At 41.9% G+C, this 21,758-nt stretch overlaps 1 protein-coding gene across 1 annotated transcript in view; it reads left to right on the top strand.

Moving 5' to 3' along the window:
- Window positions 1-21,758, top strand: part of ank1b (ankyrin 1, erythrocytic b) — a 97,767-nt gene that overhangs the window by 68,585 nt on the left and 7,424 nt on the right. The window contains exons 24-39 of the mRNA XM_078287458.1: window positions 936-1,059; window positions 1,250-1,313; window positions 1,906-2,018; window positions 3,381-3,605; window positions 4,422-4,576; window positions 5,256-5,467; window positions 8,122-8,326; window positions 9,054-9,150; window positions 9,354-9,582; window positions 11,019-11,147; window positions 13,087-13,206; window positions 14,964-15,048; window positions 16,453-16,527; window positions 16,624-16,755; window positions 17,530-17,688; window positions 18,835-18,906. Coding sequence (XP_078143584.1) covers window positions 936-1,059; window positions 1,250-1,313; window positions 1,906-2,018; window positions 3,381-3,605; window positions 4,422-4,576; window positions 5,256-5,467; window positions 8,122-8,326; window positions 9,054-9,150; window positions 9,354-9,582; window positions 11,019-11,147; window positions 13,087-13,206; window positions 14,964-15,048; window positions 16,453-16,527; window positions 16,624-16,755; window positions 17,530-17,688; window positions 18,835-18,906 — 2,196 coding nt within the window. The remainder of the gene's footprint in view (window positions 1-935; window positions 1,060-1,249; window positions 1,314-1,905; window positions 2,019-3,380; window positions 3,606-4,421; window positions 4,577-5,255; window positions 5,468-8,121; window positions 8,327-9,053; window positions 9,151-9,353; window positions 9,583-11,018; window positions 11,148-13,086; window positions 13,207-14,963; window positions 15,049-16,452; window positions 16,528-16,623; window positions 16,756-17,529; window positions 17,689-18,834; window positions 18,907-21,758) is intronic.

Raw genomic sequence — 21,758 nt, 5'->3', positions numbered from 1 at the left:
TTTTATTTTGTTCATTTTATTCTGCTTTAACATGTTTTTTAGTTTATGTCTGAATTTTTTATTAGTTTCCTGAACAGCTTTTATTTATGATTGTTTTATTGTCTGCAAACTTTACAACTGTTTTGAAAAGTGCAATACAAATAAAGTTTACTTTTCATTATGATTATTACAATGACAGTCCTCACTTGATAACAGAGGTATTTTCTCCTACACAGAAACAACCATCACCACATGTGATTTCATCTTTAATGGGCATGCTCACTAAAAAAGCTGTTACCAGGTGCCTTGCAGTTTGCCGTCCATGCAGTGTGTTAAACTGTGTTAATATTCACTGTCTTACCAATCCTCTTCTTTCACTCCATTGGTCTTCATTGGCTCTGGTTGTTGTCGGTTTGACTCCATTGCTTGGACCAAAATATCTGAGACTGCTTTGTGGCCATTTTTTTCTGTGGGATCATGAAGGGACGGGAAGGATGGTGGTGTAACGATTAAGATAACTGCCTCTATTCCAACTTTCCTTGTTAACGCATCGTTTAGTTTTGTATTGAGTCTTAGAATCCTATTTTTGCCAAAGGCATGATTCAAATTGTTTCAGCAATGTTCTTGAATCTAGTGACATTATTTTGATGCGGGGAAGTGAATTTTGAAGTGAGGAAGTCTGCCTCTTCAAGATACTGTCACTTAAATCAAGACAATTCTTGACACAAGTCGAGATATATTGGAAAAGAAGAAAAGTGAAGTAGCATTTTAAGAGTGAATGCAAGATTATTAGACTTGTTAATATTTTGCTGTGCATTCTCTCTTTCCTCTGGTTTCCCCCCTCTCTCTTTTTTAATTCTGTCTGTGCTCTTTACAACCTGTCCTTTGCCCATCTTCCTTTTTTTCCTCCCTCCTCCTCCTCCTCCGTCTTTCTGACTGGTGTGTGTTGCCTGCAGGAGATGAGTTGCTCGGGATGGATGGAGCGCGCTACTTGAAGCTTGATGACCTCAAGGACCAGGACGATGACTTCCTCTCCCCTAAAAAGACCCTCAGAGACTTTGAGAGTGGCTTGGGCACCACGTAAGTCATGACAGTGTGTGTGTGTGTGTGTGTGTGACTATGTGTCATGGATTACTGTTCTTTGTCTTGTAATATGAGATGAGATGAGGCGAGCTGAGGCGAGAGAACATGAATTTGTAATTTAATATCAGATTTTGCTGAATTTTTTCTTGCAGCATTATAGTCGGTCCTTTATTCTCATTTCCCATAGGCCGTACTCTCCTGCTATTCCCAGGATCCCTTGTGTTTCCCCAGAGACCGTTCTGCTGGATCAGGTAGGCTTAACTGCTGGTATGTTCAGAGGATCTAATACATTTTGTAAGCATTGGTTTCTTTATCCTGCTGAACACAGATGCTAATCTGGGAATGCCATTTACCTAAAATAGCAATAAATATCCTGAGATTTGCTTTGTTCCCTTTCTTTCATTTTCATTTTCTCCTTCTCTTGTATTAGAGTCTCTTGCATGTTTACAGTACCAACTTGCAATCTCCTCTCTTTTTGTTTTGCTGTCTGTCTCTTTCTCTTTCTCATTTTCGCTTTCTCTCTCCACCTGCTTTCTCTTTCCTTTTCACTCCCTCCATCTTGCCATCTTTCTTTATCACCTCCTCCTCCTTTCTCCATTTCTGTCTGTCCCTCCTCTCTCTGTTCCTCATTCTCTCTCAACCTGTCCTCTTCTCTTTCTTATCATCTGCCTCCTTTCTCTCCCTTACTCTCTCCTTTCCTCTCTCTCTCTTTCCTTCCCCCTTTCCTCTGTCTCAGTCTTCTCAATCTTGTTTCTCTCTCTGCTCAACATGCTTTATTGGCATGTTGAGCATCAGAATAAAAGATCAACAAAAGATCAATGTTTTCTCCCTCTCTGACCTCAGCACACCCCGGTTCCGCTGCCAAAGGAATATGACGAAGACTCCCTCATCCCTAGCAGTCCGGCTACAGAGACTTCGGACAATGTCAGCCCCGTGGCCAGCCCGATTCACACTGGGTCAGCTAATACACATTTTGTTGCATTTTATTGTTAATTTTTGATTGTATCGTGTTTTGTGTCTGCAAATGTTATGCTTGTCATTGATGCTGCTTTCCTGGCTATAGGTCTTTCTCTTTCATAAATAAGAGATTTTTGTGAATTCTCAGTGGGATTACCAGGTTAAATATATGCTAAATACAAATCAATAAAAAAAAACGAAAAAAAAAAACCTACGGATAGAAGGAGATGCTGGGAGATTAAATAATAAAGGATGAAATCAATGAAAATAGGCTAAAAATGGTTTAAACTGGCTTTAGGCTTTCTCTTTAATCAAATTACAGTCACTTTGAACATATCCACAACATTCATGTCAGCTCTTGCCTTCACTAATTAGCTTACTGTATATTTGCCATGTTAGTATGACTGAGAATGGATAAGAACATACTAACACCATGGAGATACATTATATCTAAGGAGGTAAGGCAAATCCACAAACTCTTCAAACTAGAAGTATAGCTGCACAGTCATAGCTCCAACGCAGAACCGTCCTCCATCCTTTATCATCATCAATGCTTTGACAGACAGGCTGCCTTCATCAGGGTGTGTCAGGGTGCGGGCGTGCGTTTTCCCTACCAGTACTGGGACAATAAAAAGAAAAAAAACACACCCACACATTGGATTGGTGCCTCCTTTGTGACTGACAGAGACCAGCTGCCAGTTGCATAAAGATAGACCTAGTTTTACTTAAATCTGACCTTAAGTCAAAATTGCTATAGATACTTATATTTACCTGTTCGAACTACTTCTTGATTGTTGTAGATCTCTAATGGGTTGTTTCTGTCTCTAAAGACTCGCTGTCTTCTTCAGGTCTTTCCAAAAACCAAAGATTTGCCATCTTGTATGAAATAGTGACAGTATTTTAACTTCCCACTCTGACAGTTAGGCCGACTCGTTGCCATAACAACAAAGTTCTTAACCCAAGATTAGCCAGGGGGAAGGTGGGTAACTTTCCTACCTCCAAAATAAGTCAGTCGTAATATTTAAGTAACAGACAGTCTTAATTAGCCTATAGTCCAACCTGAGAATCTAAGACCAGTCTAAGGCTTAGACTAGTTGCTTTATGCAACTGGCCCCAGATATGGTCAAAACACAAAACATTGCTGAATAAACCACAAAGAAAACATCAATCCAGTGTGTAAGTATCTTTTTCTATGTCATTCAGTAGGAACCATTTGTCTCAATATTGGTGGTTGAATTTCAAGTTGCTGTCCTGTGTTATTTCTTGATAAATGCAGATCCTGTTCACAGTGACAGACAATAGAATATGATTAAGTGACTGTCTGAATCCTTTCATTTAATTGTCATATCACTGACTGTCAGCTTCCTGGTGAGTTTCATGGTGGACGCTCGAGGCGGCTCCATGCGGGGCAGCAGACACCACGGCCTGCGTGTCATCATCCCTCCTCGAACCTGCGCCGCTCCAACACGCATCACCTGCCGTCTGGTCAAACCCCAGAAACTGACCACTCCTCCTCCGCTGGTGGAGGGGGAGGGGCTGGCAAGCCGCATCATCTCCCTGGGGCCGTCCAGTATGCAGTTCCTGGGGTGAGTCCGCTCAGTACTTAGTTTATTTATTTGGACAATTTTAAAACAAGTGCATGTTACTTGTCAAGCATAGCACAGAAAAAGTCCTGGATTTGTTTCTGGTATTTTGCCCGTTTGCTTTTGCTGTGTGTGTGTGTGTGTGTGTGTGTGTGTGTGTGTGTGTGTGTCTGCGCACGTGTTCACATGCGTATACATGTGTGTAGCATGTGGCAGCCCTACCCAGTGTGGTTATGTTTTGGTTGGTGATCTGGGAATCTAAGCTTATTCTGCTGGCTAATGAGCTTGATGCCTAAAATAAAAATCTAGACTTTCATGACCATTTCTACATTATTATCTATCTAACTAATCAGTTAATCAGTTCTTCAGGGTTAAAACTGATTTATTGATGGCAATGTATTTTAGAAATTTTTCAATCCATTATTAACAATGTTGCTTAGCCCCAAATTCATGTCACATTTTCTACACATGAAACAATGCTAGAATTTTAAGAATAAAATGCATAGTGTTTGTGTAGGATACTGATTATATATTTACTGTCAATGTCCTTCAAAAATAAACAAGGTAATGATCATTGTGCCACCTAGTGGACACTGATAGGTTTGTACATCTCAGTGAGATGAGATGAATAATTGAGTAAACTCAGTGAATGACAACAATGAATAGAATAGAATTGAATAGAATTATTATTGCTGCTGTAAACCCCATTTTATGTGTGTTTTATTCATTGTCTTACTTCAAAGTCAGTCCTCTTCTCCTAGAAGCTGTAAAACACATTCAAAACATAAACTTTATTCAGTTATTTTGTCACTTCCACAGGCCAGTGATCGTGGAAATCCCCCACTTTGCTGCGCTGGGCCGAGGGGACCGAGAGCTTGTGGTCCTCCGCAGCGAGAACGGTTCGGTCTGGAAGGAACATCGCAATCGCTATGGCGACGAAGTGTTGGAAACTATTCTGAATGGCATGGATGAAGGTCAGTGTGATGTAATGGATGCCACTGCAGCTCAGGCAAGGCTCTCTGACGCCTCGTACTGTTGCAGATCAGTCAGTGTTAATCTTGATGTATGACTGTGGAGTTTAATAAGAATAAGCGCAGCAGGAAGAGGATACTTTTATGGGTCTCAGTAGTAACCCTTACAAAAAAGTAAAATGTGTCAAATGTGAAAACCCACATGTGAATACAAGGCACATGTGCTTTTTGGACACTTGTTGGTTTTCATGTGTGAAAATTATTTATTCTGACATCACATCATAAGTGAAAATTGTTTTTTTTTCAGCTGTTTTCACCTGCCTAACCCTATAACAATATTTTCATTTAAATTTCACATGCAAAGAGAGGGAGAAATGGGAAATTTCACACCTTCACATATGAAAACGAACATGTGTCCAAAAATCACATGTGCTTTGAATTCACATGTGGGTTTTCACATGTGACTTTTTTGTAAGGGAATGCACACTCACTCTCACCTAGACACAGACATGCACAATTGGGAACTAAGGGCCTATATAGCTGACTAGTCTAGATTAGAAGTGTATACTAGACTTGTACACTAACAAAGAGCCTCCTACCCACTCCCTCTGTCTCTCTCTTTCTCTACTCCTGTCCTTTCTCTCTCTCCTCCTCTTCACTCCCCCATCCTTCCACTCTGTAGATCTGGAGAGTCAAGAGGAGCTGGAGAAGAAGAGAATCCGTCGGATCATCTCCACCGACTTCCCCCTCTACTTTGCTGTGGTCTCCCGCGTCCAGCAGGAGAGCGATCTGATTGGCCCGGAGGGCGGCCGGCTGACCAGTAAGCTGGTGCCCCATGTCGAGGCCATCTTCCCCGAGACGGCTGTCACCAAGAGAGTGAGACTGGGACTGCAGGTGAGGAGGAGAACAAGAGGATGGAGAGGTAGCAGGAGGAGGTAGAGAAGGAAGAATAAAGAGGAAAGGGGCGGAGAAGGTGGTAAGGAGGGAGGAGAGGGAGGATGTAAAGCTGGAGGAGACAGAGGAGAAGAAGGATTTTAAAGGAAGAGGAGCAGGGAGAGGTAGAACAAGACAAGATAGAGAAGGGCGGAGAAGGCAGCAGGGAGGGAGAAAAGGATGAGGAAGAAAAAAACAGGGATGAGGAAGAGAAGGAGGGAGAGACAGCAGGATGTTAATGAGAAGGTAGAGGAAGAATGAAAAGGGAAGAAAAGGAGAGAAGGGAGAAAGACATAAAGTAGGTGATGAGGAAAGGTGAGGGAGCAGAAGGAGGAGAGGGGAGAGAGAGGAGTTGGACAAGGAAGAGAAGGAGTTGAAGGAGTCGGAGAGGAGGACGAGAAACGATAAGAGAGGAGAAGGAGGAGGAGGAAGAAGCGGGAGAGGAGTAGAAGGAGGTAGAAAATGAGGGAGAGTGAAATGAATGAGGAGGGAAGGATGGAAAGGGAGGTGGTGTAGAGGGAAGGGGAGAGGAAAGAAGGAAGTAGAGAAGAAGGGAAGAGGAAGAGAATGGGGAAAAAGAGGAGAATGGAGATCTATTAGCTCAGAAAACTTCAGACCTTGAGGCAAAGTAGATTGATTTTCTGGGTTTGATCCTCTAATTTAAAAGGCACATGAGATCGATTCTATGCAAATCCACACCTCCCTTAATTGCTTGGGTGTTTACTTTGCTTCTACAACAGAGAGAATCTGGTGCTTTTTAGAAAGCAGCTATTACTGGAGACAGATGTTCAATTGATAAAACAGCTGACTCTCAGTCTCTGACTCTATGGATCTATGCCAGAGTACTTACCTGCAGCATCTCCTGTTTTTTTGTTCTGCATTTGGTCTCTTTGAGTTCAGATTTCACAGATTCACATGTCCTCAAGCTGATGGCTTGTCAGTCAGACAGACAAGCCTGAACATATAAGGCTTGTGCAGTCAATCTTCTGCATGCCATACTGCTGACTGCAGACAGATGATTTATTCTCTCATTATTTTGCAAGATAGGTTCTTGACGTTTGCAGGACGTTCTTGAATTGTCATGTGACAAGCTGATTTTTGATCCGGCATATATTAGAGACATACAGCAAAAGCCTATATTTTAAGATATGACACGTTCTTCTCTATCTCTTAGACACAGGTTAGTTGATGCTTTCCATTTATTTAAAGTTTTACAAATACAATAGATAAGAATGGCGATGACATGGCAAAAAGGCCACACCTACAAAGTGCTGTACAAGTGCGTAACCCTATTCAATTTCTATGAGCAAAACAATAAATTGACATTTTCTGTGGTTGCTTTTTCTGTGTTCTAATAATTTATGTGATATGTATGTGGTGTAAATAATTTGTCGTTACCTCTTCACAGTTGTCAAACAACAGCATGATTATTAAAATATTTTTTTCTTTAAGTCTCAAAAGCTAACGTGACTCCTCTCTTGAACACCGAAGTTGCACGGAAGTTGGCTAGCTTGTTAGCATTTTGCAACTTCCAGATAATTAAATTATAATGATCATGCAATTGTTTGACAGACGTGAAAAGGTTAAGGGCAATGAACAACACTGTATACATTTCACATAAATTATTAGAACACAGAAAAGGCAACCATAGAAAATGACGATTTATTGTTTTTCTCATAGAAATTGAACGGGGTTTCGCACTTCCTACTGCACTTTGTAGGCGTGGCCCATTTGGAACGTCATACCATTCTTATCTATATTACTTTTTACGGTGTAATAAATTACTCTGCAGACACTGTTGCCGAACCCGAGAATTACCTCACCTGACAAGAGCATCTCAGCCTTTCATGCCATACTGCACCGCTTCTAAATTAGCATTCCCAACACGTGGCGTCTGTCCTGCCAAACAAGAGCTTCTGGCAACAGTGTGGCTGACTGTCATTCATCCAGACTACCACAGACACACATATGGGAACTTGGCAAACCCTCATGCTGACTACCTCGTTTTACACCACACCTACGCTTGGCTTCCGTTTCCATGGCAGAGAGATTATGATGGATTATGGGTTCTACGTTTCTTTTTTTTTTGTTTGTTTGTTTGTTTTTGTTTTTTTTACATTGTCTGTCACAGCACTGATCTCTGTTATTTAAGGAAAACAAAATTGCATGTGTCAGAGTTTTTCTTTGCCTTATGCTTCTCTGTTTATGTTTTCCTTTTTATCCAGCCATTCATCACTCCTCAGTTCCCTGATTTAAGTTGTGAGCCACACTGACCGAGCTGATGCACTGATCTGAGCTGGGTCAGGTGTGACATATGAATTGGTTGCATGTGTGAGTATGGTTGTGAGTTTGATGTTTCAGTGTATTGTAAGTGTGCTGTCTGTCCTCCATTTTGTATCCAGCCTCTCTTTATTCCTATCCCTTGCCTCTTCACTATCCTTCTTGATAACCTATATACTTCTATCAGCATATGAATCGTGTTTGTGCTCTTATCTTTTCCTCACACATATCTGTACATCCAACCTTCTGTTCAAATCCATATCCTTTTATCTCACTCTTCTTCTTCTTCACCTTCCCTCTCGATAATCTTTTCCTTTGCCCCTCCCCTCCCTCAGGCGCAGCCAATCCCAGATGAACTGCTGACTCGGCAGCTTGGTAACCAGGCGACCTTCAGCCCTGTGGTGACCGTCGAACCGCGCCGACGCAAATTCCACCGTCCAATTGGCTTGCGCATCCCATTGCCACCGTCCTGGAGGGAGAGCCCACGTGACGCCGGGGAGGGCGACACCACCAGCCTGCGCCTCCTCTGCAGTGTCATTGGTAGGGTCCAGCTTGAAGTGGATAAAAAAAAGAAAACAAGTTCACCAAGTTCCTTTGTCTTGGTGGTGATTGCCAGTTTAGCATGTTCTATGGCATAGGTAAAGGGCATTTGACTAATAATTTAAAAGCTTCACAAGCATTGCTGATGATAAGAGAGACAGCGAGAGAGAGAGAGAGAGAGAGAGAGAGATTCAAGTTTGATTACTGTCATTTGCATTTGAATTTGTTGACTTTGCTTTGACAATAAATGCTTTTGTATTTCATGCCAATAAAGCACCTTGAATTGAAAAAAAAATAGAGAGAGAGACAGAGAGATAAAGAGAGACTGACGGACGGACAGGGAGAGAGAGAGTGACAGAGAGAGAGTCAGACCGACGGGGAGCGAGAGAGAGAGAGAGATGGACAGACGGACGGGGAGAGAGAGAGAGAGAGAGATGGTCAGACGGACAGGGAGAGAGAGAGAGAGAGACGGACAGATGGACAGGGAGAGAGAGAGAGATGGACAGACGGACAGGGAGAGAGAGAGACGGACAGGCGGATGGGGAGAGGTGGGGGGAGAGAGAGAGAGAGAGATGGACAGACAGACAGGGAGAGAGAGAGAGAGACTATTTGTATTGTTTTTGAATAGTTGGACTAATATATCACATAAAGGGAGAAAGTGTAAATATAGGGGTCTGTTACCTTAGTTATCGGGGCATGAATGAACAGTGTGGTTGTTCTGTCCCAGGTGGGACGGCACCGGCCCAGTGGGAGGACATCACTGGCACCACCAAGCTGATGTATGCCAACAACTGTGCCAACTTCACCACCAATGTTTCTGCAAGGTGAGAGACTCCACATCTCACTTCACCGTAATCTGCTAGACTCAAAAATTATCACTAGTCAGCTCTGATTCTCTGTTGCTGCAGTGGAAGCTGTGGAATTCCCTTCAGCCTGCATCTGCATATTAATCAAGTATCTATCCATCTCTTTTATCCTGCGCTTTGTTCTTCTCTCTGTCTGCCCGTCTGTCCATCCATCTCTCCAGATTCTGGCTTGCAGACTGCCCACGCACGGCGGAGGCGGTGACCTTTGCCAACTTGCTGTACCGGGAGCTGATGTCAGTTCCATACATGGCCAAGTTTGTTGTTTTCGCCAAGATGAACGAGGCGCGAGAGGGACGCCTGCGCTGCTACTGCATGACAGACGACAAGATGGACAAAACCCTGGAGCTGCACGAAAACTTCACCGAAGTGGCTCGCAGTCGAGACATCGAGGTCAGCATGGGGGCAAAGGTCAAAAGGTGGCAAGGGTGACAAGAAAGGGAAGGTGGGATGGAGGGGAAGAAAGGGTTATGGCACCCTGAAATAACAGCGGGAAGTCATTTTCATCACCATGATCAAATCGTTTTATTGACCAAGTCAGATGATGGTTGACCCACTCATTTGGTAAATGCCTTGGTAAATCAATGTACAGTCAATTTTAATTTGCTGTATCTATTGAGGTTAATTACTGTGCCCTCTTGGTTAATTGAACATTCCTTTGTGTGAATGATGATTTGTGCACTACAAATTAGCACATATTTTAATCTTGTATTGAATCTTAAATGTTTTTTGAAAAAAAATAACCAGTGAGGTAAGATAATTTCACTTCATTCAGATTTTATTCATTTTCCAGTAACAAGTAACAAAATACCAACAAAATTGCCTCTTGTTTCTTGAGAATTTTTCAAATAAACAGAATTTTATTGAGGCTATTCAAAGGTCATCCTCTCTGTATGTATTAGAAAATGTAAACTGCTCTGGTAAGGTTCATGTAGGTCAGTGGTTGTCAACCATTTTGGCTCGTGACCCTTAAAACAAAGCAATGCCGATGAGTTTGCGACCCGCATTCCAGGTGTGCATATGCAGTTTAACCAAAGAATGATTTTCCCTGTTCAGGTTTCATTTGAAGGCCTAGAGGCTGAAAACTCTTCAGTATTTTGCAAGAAAAAAAGCACAAATTTGAGAAATAAAATAGACATGATAATAAATCTATACAGTAAATATATGTTTTTCCCTCCACAATTATCTTGCGACCCACCATCATAAAATGTTATTTTGTAACCCGGGAGAATGAATGGGGATATTCTTGAAAATTAAAGCAGCCAGCAACGCTAGTTGTCTTTCTTTTCCTCCGCTGATAAGCAGGCTACCTTGTTGTCCGTAACTCCCCACCACCCGTCCATCATGGAGGGCATGAACCGGCACCTGGAGTGTGTTTCAGGGGGTACGGAGGGGTGGGGGGTTAGTCAGTCAATCAATCAATCAATCAATCAAAACTTTATTTTTAGAACTGAACTGAATGCAATTCAAGGTGCTTTCCAGTGCAGTAGATAAGACACGAAATGGACAACTTATAGCAATAGAGACCAATGCACAGAACAGTTAGAGATAAAACAAAGAATAAAATAAGACACAATATAAAATAATACAAATAAGAAAAATTAAGATGAGCTAAAACACTACAAACATTACACACCTAGTTAAAAGCCAGAGCAAAAAGTTAGGTTTTGAGCTGGCGTTAGTGTCTTCAGTGTCTTCCTCAAGGATGTTTTGATATGGATCCGCACTCTGGCTGTTTGCAGCGATCGGCTCTATGACGTTCACGTTACCGAACGTTCTCCCGAGCCACAAGGCCGCCCCGTCACCCTTAACACCTCCCGCCTCCACAGGTGATGGAGGGCATGCCGCTGCACCTGGAGTGTTCTGGGAACCTGGTGCCGGTCAGGAAGGCCACCCAGCAGCCTCGCAGCTTCAGCTTCCAGGCCTTCAGAGATAACAGACTTCCCGTCTCCGTCAAGGTCTGTCTCGCAGTCAATCCCTCTGTTTATTTGTCTGTGTTTCTATTATCGCTCGCTACTACAGCCCTGTGAAACCGTGACTCATATTGTGGTTTTGTTTGTTCGCTTGTCAGATTTGGTGTATCAATATATCTGCTCGTCAGTTAGTTTGTCAGTTTTTTTGTTTTCCCTCCCTCACCCAAGCACCTGATGATCACTCAAATAGTCTGTTCATATGTCGATGCTTTGTGTGTCAGTTTTCAGTCTCACATCTGTCAGTCAGTCAATCATTCAGTTTGTCTGTCCATTAGCTAGTTCATTTTCAGATAACAGCACAGCGCAGTGTTTCCTTTGTGCTCATTCAACACTCCTGCACCCGCTACACTGAGAAATGTACAGTATACCCACAGCAGAGAAAATTTGAATTAAAATAATAGTATAACAGCATAATTACAAGTGTAATCCTAATGTGTAGAATTACTGTTTGCAACCATAAAGATTCAATGATATGTTAACCTATCTGTGTATGTGTGTAAGTAGGTCTCCCAGGCATTTCTGTGTATATCTGTGTGTCTGTCAGTCCATCCTTCCTCCTGGTTGTGATATTTTGTGTTGTTTACTGATATTTTTTTTGGTTCTTTTCCTATTTTAATTTAATCATATGTGATAATGTGTACTTGAATTTTAGAGTACACTCTTACAAAGGATGTGTAATTTTTAACACATCTGTGTGTCTTCTTTGGGACAACACACACGTGTTACTTTTCAACGCAAGATATGTTAATAACAACAAGTGTTAAAATGTATTGTCATTAACATATGTTGTGTTGAAAAGTAACACATGTTTGCGTTGTCCCGAAGAAGACACAGATGTGTTAAAAATGACACAACCTTTGTAAGAGTCATTTACCCTCTAATCTCAGTCAGTCTTTGTGATCACAGCTGTCAGTCCTTTCTCGGTTTCCCTTTTCTCCCCAACTCATTTATTTTTTGTTCTATACAACCCTCCTCTGTCACAGATGACATATCAGTCTGTGCTGCTGTGTGTATCTGTTTTCATACTGTACGTCTCTGTCTGTATGTGCCTTTTCATGTCTGTCTTGTGTCCATCTGTATGTCTGTGTGTTCATTCGTCTGTCTTTGTTGTCTGTTAGTGTTCATTTGTCTGTCTTTCCATCTGTCTTTCCATCTGTCCAGCCATTGGTCTGTGTCTGTCTTTGTGTCCGTCTGTGTGTCTGTCTGCGTGGCGTCCTCCACTGTTCGGTCTCAGCCAGACGAATAGCTTGTTAAGTATCTCTCCATTATGGTGTAGCCTAACCACAAACAACCTACCTACCTATCTACCTATCTACTCTCTTGGGTAATTGTTTGCATGTCCTATGACACTCTCACTTTCTTTGCCTGCCTTCCTATCTTGCGGCCTTGCCTGTCTGTATGTGTCTGTCTCACTGTCTCTCTTTCTCTCTCTCACGGTCACTCTGTAACTGTCTGGTCTGACAGACGTCCAGGTAAAGTGTGCAGGTAAATCTCTCTCTCTCTCTCGCCTGCCTGTGGACTGCTTTCCATCCCTGTTTCCCCCCCTGCTCCTCGTCCCATGTTACTGCTCCGCACACTCGTGACACTGCAGGAGGGTCTAATACCCGCTTTGCTCTGTTTTTCTTCTTCTTCTTCTTCTTCTTCTTCTTCTTCGTTCTCTTTCATCCTCTTCTTTTTTCATCTTCTCTCTTTCTCTCATCCCATTGTCTTTCTCTCTCTTTCTTTCACTTGCTTTTTTTCATCCTCATCTTTTTTTTGGCTTCTCCACTATCGCTATCTCTACCTGTCTCTCTCCTCTTATACCCCTATTTTCCTCTTCTCTATTCTCCTTTACTCCTCTATCTTCCCATTCTCTCTCTCTCTCTCTCTCTCTCTCTTTCTCTCTCTCTGTCTCTCTCTCTCTCTGTCTCTCTCTCTCTGTCAGGTCAGAGATAGCAACAAGGATTCCACTGGGTTTTTGTCCTTCCTGCGCAAGTCTACCAAGTACGAGGACACACAGCACGTACTGTGTAACCTTAACATCGCCATGCCGCCCTGTGTCAAGGTAAGGACTGGCACACAAACACTGACACACCTGCACAAGCGCAGATACACACACACACACACCAGCCCTGGCCCAGATTGTATTTTCAAATACATTTTATAGTTTGTTTTAGCTCACTCCGGTTCCAAATGGGTTGGTTTGTAACATAGCACAATACAATAAGAGCCCAAATATTTAGACAATCACAGGAAAGTATTTGAAAGTCAAATCAGTAATTAGCACTTTTCTGTGACAGCTTACCTAACACATTCCTGCCATGATGCAGTAAACACCAGCTGGTACTCTAAAAAATGCTAAGAAGTTCTCTTCTCTCTCTCTCTCTCTCTCTCTCTCTCTCTCTCTCTCTCTCTCTCTCTCTCTCTCTCTCTCTCTCTCTCTCTCTCTCTCTCTCTGTACTTCCAATCCACAGTAGCACTGAAAATCAGAATCATGTTTCATTTCATGGTTACTATGAATCAAGACCTTTTCCCAGGTTTTTGTAATTGCTAATTGATTGATTGTTCAGTCTGTCTGCAGATGGAATGTGGTCTTTCCAGGGAAGCTGGCAATTTCCTCATTTAATAAATGATGAAAGACTGAGCTTCAAAAAGCTAAAAATAGACAAATGAAAAAAATAAGTAACAGAGTGAAGTGAAACAGAGTGTGAAGTAGCTTGTGCATTTGTTGTAGAAGGACAACAAACATATCAATTGGAAATGAAATTCAAGCCAAAGTGTTTCTGTGTTGCCATATCCTTTTGCTATTTTGAGTGCAAAAAATGCACTCTTTGTCAGGATCAAGAAAATACAATAATTATCAGGTCTAAGAGAAAGTGCTATGTCCCATCACTGGAGCGTCTTTCAAGCAATGGCTAACCAAACACCCCAGCAACCACCAAAATGGGTAAATGTATCATGACAGTAGTCATATTCACTTGTTATTAATTGCTCACTTCTTTAGCAGAACATAGAGCTATTTGCTTGGCTAGCCGATAAAGTTGCTTTGCTGTATGGAGATGACAGCTTATGCATTCAAAAGGTTTCAGACCATGCCAGGAAAATTAATTCCTTGCTACAACAGAGCTTCCAGAACCCTGTTTCCAATACACTTTGTGTCATAAAATACAGTTTAATTATACTTCATTTACTGCAGTGTGTCCATTATTTTGTCAGGTACCTGTAGCTTACTTGTCAAAGCTAGCAAGCAAAGCAACTTTATTGGCTAGCCAAGCAAATAGCTGTATGTTCTGTTAAAGCAGTGACCGGCTTCTGAAGCTAGTGAGCAAAGTCCTGGGACAGACGGTCCCTCTATTGTTTTCTACTGGTTAGCTGCAGAAAAAATGAAACCACCCACCTCAATATAAATCAGTGGGACCAAGACCCATCTTCTATGTAGAAATATAAAGCCAATAATTTCTTTTTAATCACAGTAGCTAATTTCATTTCTTCTAACGTCTTACTTACTAGATTGATCGTCGCTGGGGGATTTGGTTAGTCATTGCTTGTGAGACTAGTCATTTTGTAATTCAAGTGATTTGAACTGAATATTGAGAACCTGAATTTCAGAACTATGTAAATACAATTTCACTTCAGGTAAATTCAGGTAGTCATGGGATCATGGAAGTCATTTTCAATGATCACAAACAACTTCTGTGCACAATTCAACTTCTGTTAGCACAAGTTTCAGCCCATAGCAAAGCAATTTGTAACACTGTTTTGAAAAGTGCTACTTAGGTGCCATTTTTTATAATTGTTGTGATTGTTGTGTGCTTGTCTCAGGTCGTTGGGAGTGAAGAGCGCAGGCGAACTCTAACCCCTCTTGCCCTGAGAGAGCGCTACAGTGCGCTGAACGAGCCTGGTGTGGGTGAGTCCCTCCATGCCTGACCTCCAGCCCTCTCCCAGTATACACATGGTGGAGACGGGCCCTGAATGTTGCACTGCCCCTCTACCCACACCCCTCTGCTTCCCACTCTTCCCTCTCTATTTCTCCCTATCTGTCTCGCGCGCACGCATGGCACAAAGACTGAGCCTTGGATGCACCACACTGCTCTACTATATGCCCCAGAGTTCTTTGCAGTGCGATTAGAGGAAACCATATTGAATGTGCGCCAAAAGATGAGCAGCAGACCCCAATATTACACAAAATGGCTCCATGGCACATGGCAAATTAGCCTTTTCTTTCCTGACTGTCCTGGTTGCCATGACAACTGATGAATGACTTCTGTGATTGGTTTTGCATGGCGCTGGTTTCTCCACTGCGATTTCCATCGGCATGGCAGCAGATACTGTTAGCATTTTTCCGTAGCTTAGCACTGGGAATGGGCAGGACCTCGCAGTGGAGCTAGACAGAGGAGCCCTCATGTTGTGGCCCGTGGTAAAGGAGCGAGGTCAAGAAGGGCGTTTTGATTGGTTTAAATGGTGACGATGATGGGGGGGTTAGGGGGCAAGGCCTTTTCTGTCTATCAAGTACACAGCGCTGCTACATTGCACCTCAGTCCCTCTATACTGGTTACTGAATGCTACTTTAATCAATGGGACTAGCACCTGAATGATACTCTACCTCCCTATCTACCCCCAATTCTAACCTCCCCTGCCCATATGGTCTGCTAACCCCGAGGATCGTATGGACAAAAACACTATACATTACGGGTATTGCTTATTCCCTTCAACAGATCAGTGCTTTTGTCAGGGTAAGTATTGCTATTAACCATTTTAATAGCAGGTCAAGTCAAATTCAAGTCAAATTTATTTATGATTCACTTTCCACAAATGCTTTGCAGAGCAAAAAAATAGACACAACAGATCAATTAAACCAAAAGAAAAACAAACAAATCAAATAGTAACTGTCTGTGGTCAGTGAATTTGTTTGAGTAACACAGCTGTGATTTATAGAAAGTTTTAGAAAATGACCTAATGAATTAATTTTGCTAAACTCACACAGAAGCACCCAAACAGGCCATAATATTGCCTTTACAGTATCCCTTAGAGTGAGTCTTGCTTTACCTTTACCTTTCAGAGAGGTTTTTTTTTTTTTTTTTTTCTCTTTTTTTTTTATAACAACCAGTATTGAGTCATGCTTGTGGTCAGTATAGTATAATGTGAGGATGTTATGAGGTTTGCATGTCAGAATCAGGATCAGAATCACAATCTCCTTAGTTGCAAGTGCAATAAATGTACAGTAATTTATCTTGGTGACATTGGCTTGGTGTTGCTCTACATGCTCTGCATGTTCCTGTGTGTTTCTAAACTGGGTCTTGTTTCTATTCAGCCACAGTGAATGCCATGGAGAGGACTGAGATCAAGATCAACATCATATCTGAGCAGCTTGGTTTGAGCTGGGCAGGTTAGTTCTTAAAAAGATCTATCTATCTATCTATCTATCCATCTATCTATCTATCTAGTCTGTCTGTATCTAACTATTTACCAACCTTCCTGTCAGAGTTGGCGCGGGAGCTTCAGTTTGGTGTGGATGACATCAACAGGATCCGTGTGGAGAACCCCAACTCCCTGCTGGACCAGAGCTCCGCCCTACTCAACCTGTGGGCCAGCAGAGAGGGCAAAAGGGCCAAGAGTAAGTCCAACACTAAACCTTTGCCTATTAGAAAAATTACGAGCTATCTGAACCTGAATAATATATATGTACCAATAGCTGCACATGATCTGACGTAACTGTCCCATATCCTTGGGATTAACAGTTGGACAGTTCCAGTCACAGATGTTTAGGGCTGAGACACTGATAACATAGATTGTGTGTATTTGTTGACTTTGCATGTTCATATTCTATGCATCGTTTTGTTTTGAATATGGGTACGGCAAACCCAAACCTCAAGTGTACATGTGCGAGTTCCCAAAAAATCTATCTTACAGACTGTATGGAAATACTGTAGACAGAAACCAAAGGTTAATATCAAATCCAAATAAGTCAATACTTATGTCCTTGTGGAGAACGTTCATCCCAAGTTGTCTTGGAGAGAACGAACTTCTCATGAAGACAGAGAGACAGAGAGGCATCCTTACAGTTTGAGATGGTTTGTGGGTCTGTACTATAGAGTGTTCTGCTGTTTGGTATGATCCAAGGACTCATGATCCAGGAAATACTATTGAGCCTGTCTAGTCTAACCCACCCACCTCCCCGTCTCTCTCTCTCTGTCTCACTCTCTGTCCCTGTCCCTCTCTGTATCTTTTTCACTTTCTCTCTCTCACTCTTCCTGTTTCCCTGTCTTTCTCTCTCTTGCTTTTTCTCTCATTGTCTCCTCTCACACACACTCCTCCTCCCTTAATCTCTCTCTCTCTCTTTCTCTGTCCTCCCTGTCCTCCTCCCTTGATGTCTCACTTCCTCTCTCAGTGGAAAGTCTGTACGGCGCTCTGAAGAACATCGACCGTTCAGACATTGTGACTTCCCTGGAGAGCCAGGCTCCGCAGCCAGCGCCCGGTTCCTCAGAGGAGGGCGCCTGTCGACTGGGCGACCGTGACTCCACCCTGCTGTCCCCCAGTGTCATCAATGGTAAGAGACACACACACACACACTTAGGACGCTTAAGACTCACAGCAATACACAAACTTACCAAGACACTTGCTTCTGAAATTAATGATAAGAAAAAAAGGCCCCACTGAACAATGAACTGCCCCCCCACATTTAGACAACAAAGGATGCCCATTTTAACAAGTGATTTAAACTTGTATTCAGTCGTAAAACTTCATTTCCATAAAGCAAGGGAAAGATCATTTTCCTTCTTTCCAATATGAATACAACTCCATTTGTTTCATGAACTTTCTTGATTCAAGTGAAATTATCTTGAAACAAGTGGAGGGATCTTCCCTATTTCAAGATATTGTCATTTGTTTCAAGGGAATTATTGAAAGATGTGAAAGTGCACTAAAGTGCCCCATGCCTGAAATATGTACACTTATTTTAACAAAGATTTTGAGGCTGAATGCAAGATCAAATTACTTGAAATGAAAACTCAGTTCATCCTTTACAGGCACAGGGGAGATTGATGCCTTTTGTATGATACTTTCTCCCATGAGGACCTGTAACCTCCAGAGGTGGAAAGTTTACGGAAATAATTTGCTCAAGTTGAATTTGGAAACACAGCTATTCAAAATCACAATTATTCCAATCATTAAGTACAATTTACAAATTTATCTTGGTGACATTTGCAGAGATACATATTAAGAACTTATAGGAATTCACATAGTACACCAAAAACAGGTACTTTAATAAAATGTATGTATGTATTTATTTATGTAGTTATTTTTTAAAGAAAGAGTACTTACCTATGAAATTAGCTCACTGGAAAAGTTGGACTTCTTTACTTTAAATTAAAATCGAAATTAGAAGATCGATTAGATCGAATTATCCCCCCAAAGATTTGTTGACTCAAATGTGCTTGTAAATACATGTATTGTCATGACAACATAACAATTGCTTTCCATACTAAAAATCACAGAAAACATTCCAAAAGTACTCCAGTAACAAGTACACAATTTGGAATTGAGTCAAAACTGTTCCGCCATTCAAAACCTTCTGCACTGCTGCAGCACAACAGCTGCAGTTACTGTGATCAGTAACTTTCCACCTCTGAAAACCTCCCTGCTTCCCCGGTGTATGGGTAACAGCAATTTTACCTTGTCTCTGTTGCTCCACAAGAGGTCACGGACACAAGGCCACCGCGCCTAGTGCACAAGCCCCGCGTTATTAGACCCCCGTTTTTCAGAAGGGGTAAGTTGAAGGGAACCCGGGCTGCATGGTGGTTTGCTGCTCATGTACATGATGATGATGATGATGATGATGATGATGATGATGATGCCGATGTTGATGACTCTCAAATGATCTTTTTGAGTAACATTGCGGTCTGAGGAATGGTGTGATTCTCCCACCATACACTCGGCCGCTGTTGCCAGCATGCGTTAACACACCGCCTCTGTGCATTCCTCAGCGGGGCACGAGTCATTTTTTCAGTTACAGTTTTTCACACCTCATGCTTTAGCCCTAAACATGATGGTTCTAACACAACTTAATATGAGAAACGAGGATAACACCCTCTCACTGACAGGATTTTAAGAGTAACGACACTTAGAATTAACATACTACTGCAAAATTATCTAATTTATGTTTTTTCATTCTGGGTGTTTGAGATTGTTTAGATTGGTGTGTAGATGAAGATAAATGGATGTACATGTATGAGGGTGTGTGTGTGTGTGTTTCTGTGTGTGCACACGCACGTGCATGCGTGTGTGTGTGTGTGCATACATGTCTGTGAGTGTGTGTGTGTATGTCTGGGATGGATACACTAGTCAAAAGTGGCGCTAGTACGCAGATAGTGTGCTCTGGGCCTTCATACCTTGTTTCTATTCCTCCCTCTCTCTCTTCTTTCATTCTGTCTATCTCTCTATCTTTCTCTTTCTTTCTCCCCTGAGAAAAAGACAGAATTTCAACATTCCAGCTCTGCTGAATTGACAGACATTGTAACACACTGCAATGTTCTCCGGGTCTTGAAATTTTGTCTTTTCCTCGGGCGGCTCTCTCTCTGTCTTCCTCTCAGTCTTTCTCTCTGAACCTATGACATGTCATATCTGCTGCCCAGCCGCCCTACTCTTCCTCCTCTTCCTCCTCCTGCCCTTCCTCCTCACAGCTCTTCCTGTCCGACCTCTGACCTCATATGACCTCATGTTGACCTCTGGGCCTCCTCTCTCCTGTCATCTTATTTTCCCGTGCTCCTCCCTCGTTCAGTCGAGCGGGGACCCTCTCCTCCTCTCTCAATCCAGCTCTGTGTGTGTGTACTACAGATTATGCATGTGCATGCTGCATGCTTTGCTGTACGGTACCTGTCTGTTTGTGTGTGTGTGCGTGCGTGTGTGTGTGTGTGTGTGTGTGTGTGTGTGTGTGTGTGAGTGTGTGTGTGCACACGTTTCAGACCGGGGCTAAATAGTAGTTGAATATGATTCAAGTATTAAGACGAAAGACGAAAATCACTTGATTTAGCTTAGCTTGCAAGGAATGTGTACAGTATGTATGTGTGTGTGTGTGTGTGTGTGCGTGTGTGTGTGCTATTAAAACAAGGTTTATCATTGTCATTATTATTATTATTATTAAGTGTACACAAGATAAGCTTTTGCAATATCTGGTGAGGTAAAAAAAAAGGACAACTTAATACTTTGGATATTTGAAATGTCTTCAAATACATTTTGCCCCGGTCTGGTGAGGTTGTGTACATGGCGACAGGAGTGTGTACAGTGTGTAGTTTGGTGGGGATAGTCAGTGTGAGCGAGGGGTTATGTGAATGAAATAAAGACCATTTATTGAGTTTGCTGTTTTTTAATTAAAAACATCTTTATGTGCATGGCATGCTTTCTATGTATGAAGTTTTCCTTACTCTGTAAAATGTTTCTCTGTTCAATGGTTGTTTTTCTTGTTTTAAATGCTATATTATTAACAAAAATGCTTTTTTTCTGTAAAAATCAATGGTGTGTTTTTTGATGCTAAGCTGTAACACATGGTCAACTGCATAGCACATAATGTTGGAGGTACAATGTAGCTGTGATGTGATGCCTACCTGACATGGGCAAAATAATGGTTAATTATATTTAATAAATATGAGTTCCACTTATATTATCTCACCAGTTTTTACAAAAACGTGTCATTTTCAACACATACGCATGTCTAGTTTGGACAACTCACATCTCTGTTACTTTTCAACACAACAAATGTTTATTGTCCCATTATATGTTGCTATTAACATGTGTTGTGCTCAAAAGTAAAAAAAAATAAATAAACGTGTTGTCCCACATGGATGTGTTGAAAATGACTCATCCTTTTAGAAAAGAATTTACTTAAGAGACTAATAAAGCACACAAGTTAAAATCAAGCATACATTCAGATATTTAACACTACATTTAATACACAGTTTATTGCCCATGTCTGATGACTGACTCACTGTTACATCGTCTGAACATTATCTGCCAGCAGGAATATTGGTGTGAAGTGTGTTCATGTAGTGCTTTGGGTGTGTGTAAGAGTATTTGAGTACATTCAAGATGTGGCCTCACCTGTGAACCAAGAGTGTGTCCTCATCTGTTTTTCAATCTGAGTGCAATATCTGTGTGTTGTTTATGTGTGTTTGTGTGTGTCTGTATCCGTGTGTGTGTGTGTGTGCGTGCATTGATACAGTAAGTGAGTGGCGTGCTGTGCAGTGTATTGTGTTGTGTTTTTTTTGTTTTTTTGTGCCATGACAATCTCTGTGGAGTTTATTTGTGCTTCACCACATTCTGTGCCTTCTACACCTGTGTGTGTGTTTATGTTTAAATAGCAGGAGCGAAGGGAAAGGCTAACCCAGATTCATCTAACTCATTCTAACTCATTCTAATTCTGACTCATCCCCCCCCCCCCCCCCCATTCACCTCATTCTGAAACCGCCTCTCATCATCCTGGCCCTATACCATCCCAGACACACACACACACACACACACACGCTTACTCACACTGGTGTCCATTGGCATAAACACTCTGAAAGACAGAGACTTCAGTCAACTTCATAATAACCAGCAGTGTTATCCAGCTTCCAGTGAAAGAAG

This window comes from Centroberyx gerrardi, chromosome 2 (genome assembly GCF_048128805.1).
Source record: "Centroberyx gerrardi isolate f3 chromosome 2, fCenGer3.hap1.cur.20231027, whole genome shotgun sequence".
Classification (NCBI taxonomy): Eukaryota; Metazoa; Chordata; class Actinopteri; order Beryciformes; family Berycidae; genus Centroberyx; species Centroberyx gerrardi.
This window is presented reverse-complemented; position numbering and strand designations above follow the sequence as displayed.